The sequence below is a fragment of the Haliotis rufescens genome, unplaced genomic scaffold (assembly GCF_023055435.1).
Source record: "Haliotis rufescens isolate VD_foot unplaced genomic scaffold, xgHalRufe1.0.p SCAF_62, whole genome shotgun sequence".
Classification (NCBI taxonomy): Eukaryota; Metazoa; Mollusca; class Gastropoda; order Lepetellida; family Haliotidae; genus Haliotis; species Haliotis rufescens.
This window is the reverse complement of record NW_025964353.1, coordinates 1,225,287-1,237,104: the sequence shown is the minus strand read 5'-3', so window position 1 is coordinate 1,237,104 and position 11,818 is coordinate 1,225,287. Positions and strand designations below refer to the sequence as shown.

Here is an 11,818-nt window from a genome sequence, read left to right as displayed (position 1 = left end):
GAATTCTAACCCGGATCTTCACGGGGAGATAAGCATGGGTTGCTGAATTCTAACCCGGATCTTCACGGGGGCCTGTGACTCATGGCTGATCCCAGTGTGGGCTTAATGACTCCACGTCCAATACATAGGTGTACTTATCCCACAGGTCACTCTGGGAAATGGTGCGCCTCCTGATTGGCTGATCTCATGGATCATGGTTGGCAACGTGCCAATGGTCATGACTCGGCCACACTGAAGTTTTTAGCATTTCTTTACATCGTCTTAAGGAAATTGAACAAACAAACATTTTTTTTCAGAAATTAGATGTGATTTGATAATGTACTAAATACGCGAGCTTGACGTTCGTCGATAATGTTCATTTAAGCACTGCTTAACTTTCCCCGTTTCCAACTTTGTTACAATAAACCAAAATAAGTCTCTGTCATGTTTTTATTGTTGACTGTTGCTGTGGTAAGATCATGAAAACAAGAATACACCCGGTCGACAGCAGATGTTGTTGAAATGGCGTCCAGCTGGCATACGGTAGATAACTACGTTATTAGTGAAGTACTTCAGTAGATTCAAGGTCTGCACGCTGGCGATGGTGTTAATCCGCCGACATGAGATCTTGATCAAACAGACGACCACTTGGCAAGTGTGTGTAGAATAAAGTTATGTTTTTTCGGTTTTATTGAGTGTTATTGAGTATTTAACGCCTAAGTTATATACCTGTGTATGAAGTACTGGTGACCTAATCTGACCAGATGTTAGCATTTGAAACTCAATAACACACAATAAATCTGAAAACACATAACTTTATTTTATACCTACGAATTGTTAGATATACTCGTCGAGTATGAACAGAGACCATATTATATGGTCTCTGGTATGACCTTCCCTTAAATCAAGTGACAAAACATGGCGTACGAGACCATGTAGCTTCGGTTATCCAGGCTCTTCATTCGGACACCGTTTATTATCCAAATATTCTTCTAAATGTATTTCTCTGGATAATATCAATGTTATATCAATGATGGAATATCTGACGGTGTAAAATTGTTATTTCTTTGGTTTGTGATAAGCAAAACTTCGAAATGATCGGCTAGATTCGATCCTTATAAGCGACTGCATGAAGTATTTTCCGGAATCGTCAGAATTAGAGTTACCTCCCCTGTCGAAGGGCAAAGGTTCTCTTTCGTATGAGCTGTCTTCTACAACTTCTTTAGTGAAATAATCCAGTTTTTCCGGTTAAGTTTATGATGTTGTTAGAGACTCCAGGAGAAGACGCCAATTTTCTATGATCGCTGTTTTAATCATTATCTGATATTAATTGACTGCATGTAGATGTAAGGATGTATTGGGAGGGAAGGATTTACATAAACAAGTACAGGGGCCTACCGTCCTTAAATGTCATTTCACGGGTTACCCTCCAAAAAGCTTGACAACGTTTTCCGTAACTTACAAGTCAGCGCTATTCCTAACTGTCTTCCCAGGGTATCAAACTTCAATTATTACAATAACAAGATTTCATATAAAGTAGACACAATTTATGGATAACAACTTCTTTAATACTGTAATAAGGTAAGTATAAGGTATACCGAAACGTCGCCTTTACAGTATTGAAGAAGTTGTTATCGATAAATTGTGTCTACTTTGTCATCCGTCAAATTCTAAGTAATGCCCATAACAAAATTTCCAAGATTTCCTATAGTTGTACTATCTTTTCTATTGTATATTGATATATATTATTTTATTTAGTAAGCCACATAATGGGAACAAGGATGCTTTCTAAACGTCCCCAGGGCTTTATTAAGCCAGGCTTTGAACTGGTTTGGGAAGTGTTCAAGTAAGTGGTTGTTCTCATTGGCAGACATTAAACATGACTGTGAACTTTGCTCTATGTCCTTTCTGTTAAACTTCAGCTAAGTTTACACACAAAGTAAAGTATCAAATGAATATCATGTCTTAAATGGATGATTCATTGTGCCTAAAAAGCATTGGTTATTACTCAAACTATTCACCACTATAGTTTTTTTTTATCCATAATTATTTTATTTTAATATTGTTGGAACATTTCTGACTGTGGTGTAAAACAACATTCACTCACTCACTATGACAATTCCTTTCATATCATCCAACTCCCATTTCGATCTGTCTAGATAATGTCACTGTGGTCACTGACGGAAGGCTGGTTTGGTGGATTAGGTAGTTTTGAAAATCATGGATTACCAATTTTTGACTTTATAATTGAGGTGAGTGATTTCTTATTACTTTTTTGACAGTTCTTACACTTATTTTTGGAAATGATTGTTTTAATAATTCAGAAACAGCCTGGAGTCTGGCAGTGAGGAGGGGGGTAGTTTTGCCGCCTACCACCAGGGGGAGCTTGTTGTGAACGTGTGGGGTGGCTGGGCAGACAAGGAGTCTCTCCGTCTGTGGAAGGAAGACACAGCATCCTTCTTCTTCTCAACAACAAAGAGTGTGTCATCGGTTGTAGTGGCCCACCTCGTTGACAGGTAAGTTTGGTGGATTGGGGATGTTTTCTTGAAAACCTTTAGGAAGTAATTTTGATATATTGTAGTAGTTTTCAATATTACCCAATAGTTTGTCAATGTAGTGATAACATAAGAGGGGCCCAGATGGTGCAAGTCACCACAATTTGCTGTGGAGAATAATGTCCCTTATCCATGCCAGGATCTGCTGATCATGGAACCTTGGATGTTGACCTTTGTGTGTCAGACCCTTTCCTGTACTCGTGGATTTCATCTTTGTGATACACCTAAAGATCTGTATCACTTTGGGCATGTTGGGCTTTGCTGCTGACACAGAATGATATGACTGAATATGTTATTCAAAGCAGTGTTAAACACAACTCGAAACTAAATTAGACTTCGGTGATACGAGGGGAGAGAAAAGACTGGGGACAATTACCAATCCAAATCCAAAGAAAGAAAGAAATTTAAAAACTTTCTCAGACATTTTTAATCCCTTTGTTTGTGTAATAAGTTCTGACATTAGTTTAAAAACAACTTTTTTTAGGTTTTATGATTAGATTGTTTTCTATTCATTATAGTCAGTAAGATATTTAAGCACACACTGCGCTATACAAATGCATATGTTGTTGTTGTTGTTATTAAGATAATACTTGAGATGAGGGTTGGAAATGATAGAGGTGTAGCAGACCATTTCCCCCTACTTTATACAAGCTGATATCCATGACATGTGCTGAAGGCAACTCCAGAGGTTTTGCAACATTAAATCCTTTTGTTTCAGAGGCTTGCTGAGGTATGAAGATCCAATCTCCAAGCACTGGCCAGAATTTGCTGAAAAGGGCAAAGGGGAGATAACTCTGGAGACATTTATCAGTAACAGGGTATTGATTTTGATAACAGAGTTTATAATCATGAGTTTATGATCAATTTTAGAACTATATAGTCAGTCATATTTGGATAAGGGTATCAGAATGTGGGGCTTCACTTTAATCTAACTTTTAATAATTCTTTTTTTATAGAGTCATAAGATCATCGGAGCATTTCAGGAATGCGTAGTCTACACACAAATTATATCTGTAACCCAAGGGTAATCACGCATTTGCCAGTGTACATATATCAACCCTGTTGGGACTTCCCTTGTATCTAATACAAATAGTTTTTGCAAACGCTTGAAGCTTTGTTTTTCATTTTCCCACATGAAATAGAACTTAGGAGAATATAATATTAAAATCACAGACATTATTTGTTACTGGACATGGGTATTTTACTGTCCTATTTTATGTATACTCGGTTTCAGTCAGGTTTAGCCGATCTAGAAGAACCATATCAGTTGTCATGGTTACGAAATGATCCTCATCGCCTTGGTGTTGTTCTAGCCCGAGCAAGGCCTCTTTGGGAACCAGGTAAAATTAAGTAGCATATAGTTTCTGTTAGTTCAACTTTCCTGAAAAAAACCCTCAAGAAATATCTATGTGCAGCATTTTGAAATAATAATTTTTGCACCTTTGTCTTTTTTAATCCATAACTTATCAATATTGTTTGAAATAAATTTCATTAAATTTTGATCAAACTGAATACATCTTTGTATGAAATGATTCTGAAATATTATTAATACAATGAAAACCTCTCCTTGTGAAATCTGGAAATTTTTAATACACGAAACTGTCAGATTGCAGTGCTAAGACCGAGATAAAATATCAAACCTAAAAAAACATAATTTGTTGCAGGGAAGCATCATGGGTATCATCCAATCACATTTGCTCTGTACCTGGATCAGATCGTGAGGCGTACCGACCCAGGGAGACGAAGTCTAGCTCAGTACTTTGATGAGGAAATAGCAAAGCCTTTTGGTAAGATGTGACATGGTGCACACAGTTGGAAGATGTCTGGTAGAACTGACTGATGTTTACACCGGTCCTAGTCCGCTGTTCAATGGTGGTCTAGTGTACAGAGCATTAGACCAATAAGTGTCTGAAATGTGTAATGTTTATAGAAACAAACAACTACATTTTAATTGAAAAGGAGCCCCAGTGAGATTGGAGATTCAGACCCTGAACCTTGGAAAAATGTAGACTTGCTTTATTTAGGACTTTATCATTACAGTAAGGTCTGGGCAGAAGAGCAAATCACATGGACTTGATAGGGCATGTGCCTGGTTCCATCTCCGGGTGTGTCATACAAAAAGACATTAGGAGATGGTACATGTCGTTTCATGTCGCTATGTAAGTGATAGAGCATGTCCCTGGTGGTTCCATCCCCGGGTGTGTCATACACAAAGACATTAGGAGATGGTACATGTCACTATGTAAGTGGAATAATCTTGAACTCTGTTTCACCTCTCTTCACCTTCTCAGGGGACATGATCTTCTGCCTTTTGTCGTATTTCTGGGGTAATTGTGGTAAAGGAGGCCTACAAGTTCATGCCATCTGACTGTTTAAATGTTTCATTGTTCCGGGCCATGAATGAACATCTTCCAGAGGCAAGGGCGTTAACCGACTATAAAAGTCCAGTTTCCTCCCTTGCTGAACTAGGCTGAAATTGTGGAGTTATATTTTGGTTGGACTAACGAGTTTAAGCATAGTCCAATCAAAATCATGTAATGAAATTGACACCCAGTGCGTAAACTATAGTGCAAATTTCAGTCGATTAAAGGATTTGCAAAGCATGTGTACCACCAACTTGGCATCAACAGATATTTTCCAAATCTTTTCATGTATTTAACCAAGGCTCCCGTGATTTGATGCAATTCACAAAGTAAGACTTGTTTTATCATATATTGATTTTGGTTATTGATCAGTTCGTCTTGACTGGGCACTGCCATTTTGTTTGAAGCAATTGCAAATGATATGAGAGGAGGAATATGATTGGTCAATAGGAGGGACATAACTCATAATACCACTGGTGGCACTTGGATTGAACCAAGAAATTCCTGCCTTGTTCAGCAAGGGTGGAAACTGGACTTTTACAGTCAGTTAGCTCTCTTGTCTCGGGAAGATGGAGGCAAGAGTGTCCACTAGCCTATATCAAAGTCTGAAAACTACCTATTGTATACCATTTACCTAACACTTTTTATAGCCAGACAGTGTAATTACATGATTAATTTGTGTACTTCAGTATGGATTTGTTGACATGGTATTTCCGGTGTTACGAGCTCACGGTAATGTCTTTCGGTTTGGGAAAAAACCCATCAAAACTCATTATGGCGTGTATTATGCGCACCCCCTTCTACACAGCTGTGGTTTTTTTGGAAAAAGTGCACACTATACTCAAGAAAATGTTGATATATGCTAGTGGACACCCTGTCCTCAGGAAGATGGACGATGGCATGCTTGCCTGTCTGACGACCACACAGGGAATGAAAGCATACTGCCCTTTATTACTGCCTCTCCATGGGACACAGTCTGTTATATATAGCTTACCTACCGAACAACTGCTTGTAAGCATGATAGAAGTCTTAAAATGTGATTATGTACAGAATGAAAATATGATTAAAAGATAAGATAACATTTAGAGATTTCCTGCTTATCGTAAGTTTTGAATTTCCATCCATGTTTCCATCTTTAGACATTGACTTCAACATCGGGATGCCAAGGCAGCTCCAGCACCGGGCCACACGCCTCCATGTTGAGATGCAGGCACTCCGGGATTACTATGGCAACAAAAACGGCAACTTTGCTGGGGACCCTTATATCTTCAGTCTGACCATGAAAAACCCACGGGACTGGAGGAGAGTGAGTCCACATGGAATGTGTAAATAAACAACAGATGTGGCTGGTTGTTTGACTGCTGGTCACAGTTATATGTGGTCGGTGATAAGCCCTCGGCCCTGTTCCTCAAAGCGATCTTAGCACTAAGGTGATCGTAAATCCCATACTTTAGCATAGTCTTACGATCATTGTAGCGCTAAGATTGCTTTGAGGAACGGGGCCCTAAGAGATTGTACATTTTAATCTTATGTGTTTTCAGATTTACACTTTTACTGATAAATTAATGTCCAAATATGGCTGTTTTTCTGACATATATTAATCACATTTACAGTTTGATTGCTTCTGAAACCACTTGAGAGGCAGGGGCGGTCAGGTAGCCTGGTGGTTAAAGCATTTGCTCATCACCGGGTTCGATTCCTGACATGGGTACAATGAGTGAAGCCAGTATCTGGTGTCCCCTGCCGTGATATTGCTGGCATATTGATAAAGTGGCGTAAAACCATACTCACTCACTCACTCTCTCTCTCTCACACTCACTCACTCACTGGTTGATACACTCCTGGACGTTTCTCTGCAAATATTTTTGGATATATATAAGGAAGCTAGTGTCAAACCGTCAATACCCAGTTCTCATTGTACTTAGGTTTGCTTTTTGTTTGTTAATAGCTATATTTAAGAATGACAAATAAATGGCTCAGTAGATGCAATATTCATATCGCCATGTTTCCTTAAATTTGGGATGTGGTACTTCTCCAGGAAATCATTCCTACACAGGGTGAAATCCACAAGATTTCAGGGTTTTGAATCCTATTTAACATAAATTTTTGACCAATCAGATTGTGGCACAGAGTTATATTCCTATCAGATTGCAAGTCCACAGTTGGCACCTGAGGCAGTGTATTGGTTCCAAGATGTGGATTCCAGGACAGATTGGGTGCCAGGTGGGGACTGTAGAGGGAGGAGACAAAGTTTAATGAATGAGCATTGTGTATGACTCCTGTGCTTCCTCAACGGCTTATTCAGACAATTGTCTGTTTTGTTGCCAGACTCAGTGTCTGCATGACCCCGACTTCATGGACGTTCCCTGTGGATCATCTCACGGGGTCGGCACTGCCAGGGCTGTTGCCAAGTTTCACAGCATCCTGGCCAACGGGGCAGACAGTAATGGACGTAGGATTATCTCCCCTGATGCGACAGAGCGGCTGCAGATTCCGTTGTCATGGGGTGTGGACAAAACGTATGGAGGGAGTGACATTTACAGCCTCGGCACAAGTTTACTACCTGTAGTGGAGGCGGGCCAGGTACAGAGGACATAAATATTAATGCTGTTCCTTCTGGGCATTTTGATCTACAGGGGTAATCTATTGTATTCGAAGTCTCAAAATTAGACATATGGGGGCTCTTATTAGAATATTATTTTGGTGGAAAAAAACAGAGTTGAAAGATAAATGTCGTGGTTTATGCTGACAGCCTGAAATGTTCATATACAACAGATATATCTTTTTCAGAATTTAATTGCCCATAATTAAGGGTGCATATAACACATGAGTGCATATTATATGCGAATATATAAGTCTTGTGTACATTGATCAATTGGAAGGGGTGCTAATTGGGATTGTTCACTAGCCAATATATTAGCAAATATCGGCATGGGCACTTATAACGTCGAATACAGTATTTCTGAAATCTGAATGTCATTGTTAGAGAAGCATGGAAAGTGTCTTTTTTTTCATTGATTGAGTACTATTCTACAGTGGAAAACAAATAACACTTCAGTGTGCACAGATATTGAACAAAAACTGCGGGTAATTCACAGGAATTGTAAATATTGCTACAGACAAATTATGTTATTTATTACATTTGGTGTTGGAGGATACATGACTTATTAAAAACTAGTTTCATTTGTGTACTGCTACACATTCCTATGGGTAATCTCAGCCATCTTCTCAGAATAGATGCCCAGAGATCCCAAAGAAAGTTCAAACAATAAAGCTTAAAATTTACAGCACAACTTTTGCCTGCAACTAGTTTCGTCAAGGACACCTACAAGCGTATCCTTGAACATAGCTCGGAAACATTGGTGTGCACGTAAAACTGCTACATCACAAACTGTGGTGCCCACCAGTCACTTAGGATTGACTGGAGTGAAGATAACCCCTAAATTCAAAACAATAAACTATTGAAAAAAGTTCATACTTTTAATGTATCTAATCAATTACACTATTTTCTGATAATGCACAATGTTTCTCAACTAATTGTGGATAAGTTCACTTTTTATATGTGAACTCAGTTACTATGTTTTTTTATAACAACGTTTCTATCCTAAATCCCGTCTTGGGACTAAACTATAAGCACATGTTGCCACCTGACAACTTTTGCACAAACTCAACTCAAAACAACAGTCGCATAACATGTTAAGTGCCTCTTGCATGTGAAACACTTTTTCATGTCCATTGAATGTTTGTTTGGGTGTGTTTTGGCACACTGTTTTTACTGCTGCGTTTTCGTGCACAGTCCTTCTGTCCATGGACCGTTGTTTGATACTTGGCTGTCCAACATCTTGTTTGTAGAGGACACAAAATGTATCAGCTACAGATAATGTTCTTGCACCTTTAAAAGTTAATCAGTTTGAAATTGTAGAGGACAAGTCTTCTGTCTTATACTTGTCTGAATATCATCATAAAAAGGCAAAAAACAAACACTGTATTTCAAGTCAGATCAAGGGAGATAACTCTGTGTCCATGATTCATTAATCCAGACATTTGTTGCACCGGACAATGTCACTGGGAAGGTTACGTCCAGATTAATGGGGTTTCACTTTGTTCAGGTTCACTACATGGTTGGTCATGGAGGTTTCGGAGGTCAGTTCGCCGCGGCAGATACCAAACATCACGTCGGCTTCGCCTATGTCTCGAACTTCCTCGACCCTCTTGCTACTGTGACAAAGAGGTCAAAATGGTTGCCTCTGTACGAAGCTCTGTTCCAGTGTGTTCTGAAGGTGGAAGGAGTGATATACGAGAGGAAGACATACAGCTCCTTCTCTGACAACCTCCAGCCCCCACACAGCAAACTATGATGAAGGATGTTTGTGTGTTTGAGATATCAGAATTGTGATATGGAATTGATAAGGAAGTTTGATTGTGTGTTTGAGATATCTGAATTGTGATGTGGAATTGATAAGGAAGTTTGATTGTGTGTTTGAGATATCAGAATTGTGATATGGAATTGATAAGGAAGTTTGATTGTGTGTTTGAGATATCAGAATTGTGATATGGAATTGATAAGGAAGTTTGATTGTGTGTTTGAAATAACAGGATTTCGATTTGGAATTGATAAAGGAAGTTTGTGTGTGTCTATGAAATTGTAATTCCCGGATGAAAATTGTTCCTAGGCTACATAACTTGGCACATCATGTCACAGAATGCATTGTGTATTTGTTTCTGTTATGTGGATCTTGGACTTAATCATGTATGATGCTGTTGGTGGGAGAAACACAATAACAACAGGTTGCAATTCTATAGGCAATATATGATGCAGACGGTGTTCCTCAAGACACAGGTATTTATACCAGTCCACTTTGTTAAAAACTAATCTGTGCGACTTCCAGGCCATAGAAATTCTATAAATGTTTCCACTTTTAATAAAGTGTTGTTTAAAAAAGAAGGTTGGTCTTGTTTCTGAGTTTTTATTACAAGCACTAATATTATGATCAGTTGTTGTTGTCTACTCATGACAAAAAACACATAAATATTTGCAAGTTACTGTATGTATATTACATATATATATCTGGTCCAGAGATGTATTAAATCAATCAATGAAATATGCAAGTTTTTAAAGTCAAATATCTTGGGTTATATTGATCGTTGGATATATATTAAGCAGAATACACAGATGTCTTGGGTACACTAAGCAGAATACACAGATGTCTTGGGTACCTTACTGAAAGGTAGATCGATTGAAGCTGACCTAACCATGCATTGCCAGAAGGATTTGGGGAAGTACAAGCTTGGCCTGATGACGACAGTGGTTGTCAATCACCCGATGAAAGAGTCGAATTACACCATAATAAACTCCTCCACATTTACGAAGACTAAAGACGAAGATGTTGGTCCTTAGCAAATGTTGAGTAGTATGAATGTGCTGTAATGCAGAAATGATGTTATGAGTATTGTACCTTGACATGTCAGTGCCTACCGGTATAAGAAAATCAGATAATCACTATCTCTATAAATATCTATATCACATATGTATTTCATTTTAAGGTAGAATGATGTATGTTTTCCTTTGCACCATTGCTATTTTTATAAAATTATGTGAATCATATGAAATGTCTAATTTATTATGTAATAAAATATTGAAGATTTTGCGCTTTGTTGTATTCAGTTCCAGTATCACTTACGTCTTGTGTGGAAAATCTGGTCAGTATGTGGCATTATGTGCCATTACAATACCAGTACTTCACAGGCCTGTTAGTGCTATGTTACTATGTGAGTGAGTGAGTATTGTTTTACGCCGCTTTTAGCAATATTCCCGCAATATCACGGCGGGGGACACTAGAAATGGGCTTCACACATTGTACCCATCTTGGGAATCGAACCCGGGTCTTTGGTGTGACGAGCGAACGCTTTAACCACAAGGCTACCCCACCGCCCCTATGTTACTTCGTGATCGGACATCATTGTCAATACTTGTATCTACACTATGTACATATGTTTACAGTGTTGTTATTGAATGGTGCAGTCAGCAACACTCCAGCTATATGAAGGCAGCCTGCAGATTTCCACCTCTTCCCAAACTTGAGGAAAGGACTGTCTTGCATGAATTATGCAAATGATATCTTTCTTCTGAGGAGGACTTTATGCACCACCAGCGATCCTGGCACTCCAGCATTGTTTACGGAAGTGTGTGGACCTCGGAGGGGATTATATTGAAAAATAATTATCAACCAAATCCATCAACGCAGTCCATCATAGTTCGACTTAGAACTTTTCAGCCACCCTCGTGTGTCAGGTGGTAGACCACACTTGCTTGTACTTCATCACGTCATGACATAGACATGGCAGCACAACAATCAATAATACTTTATACATCAGTACTCCAATGTGTGAAGTCCATTTCTGGTGTCCCCAGGCATAATATTGCTGGAACATTGCTAAAAGCGGCATAAAACCATACACAATCAATCAATCAAAACATCAGTACTCGTATGGACTGGGAGAAGTCTGTCTGGCAAATGCTTTTCATGGGAGATAACCCCTCATGCAAGATTTGCACATTTCGCTACCAGAAATCACATGAAGCGTCATAAAATCTCCCTCTGTGCCTCTGCCATACATGTCTGGGAGGTATTCATGTTGAGACATACAGTAAGTCGTTCAGATAACCTCACAGACCTTGCACTTACTCACTTTTCCCATACCCAAAGCATGAGTGTTTTCACCATTATTTCGGAGCAATAATCTCAAAACGTAAAGTAAAGTGTGAGATTTGCACAGCTACTTTTACATTAAGTTAACATTATGTATAAAGAAAGGTGTACATAACTATTAAATTATTATTATTAATAGGCTCTAATACATAATATTGTATAAAATAATTATAGCATGAACCTGTAGAAAGCTAAATCCAAAATTAAGAAA

The 11,818-nt window shown here is 38.7% G+C and overlaps 1 protein-coding gene across 4 annotated transcripts; it reads left to right on the top strand.

The window, feature by feature from the left end:
• The first annotated feature begins 1,139 nt into the window (after positions 1-1,139).
• Positions 1,140-10,544, top strand: LOC124110844 (beta-lactamase domain-containing protein 2-like). Of its 4 annotated transcripts, none has more exons than XM_046470292.2 (9): positions 1,140-1,226; positions 1,738-1,825; positions 2,304-2,495; positions 3,253-3,352; positions 3,769-3,874; positions 4,199-4,321; positions 6,037-6,203; positions 7,226-7,480; positions 9,007-10,544. In XM_046470292.2, the coding sequence occupies exons 2-9, from the start codon at positions 1,749-1,751 to the stop codon at positions 9,253-9,255; spliced, it is 1,269 nt and encodes a 422-aa protein (XP_046326248.1). In that variant the 5' UTR covers positions 1,140-1,226; positions 1,738-1,748; the 3' UTR covers positions 9,256-10,544. The 4 variants fall into 4 exon arrangements, with proteins under 4 accessions (XP_046326248.1, XP_046326250.1, XP_046326251.1 ...); XM_046470294.2 differs by having other exon boundaries at positions 1,152-1,473; XM_046470295.2 differs by having other exon boundaries at positions 1,154-1,176.
• Positions 10,545-11,818: the final 1,274 nt, after the last annotated feature.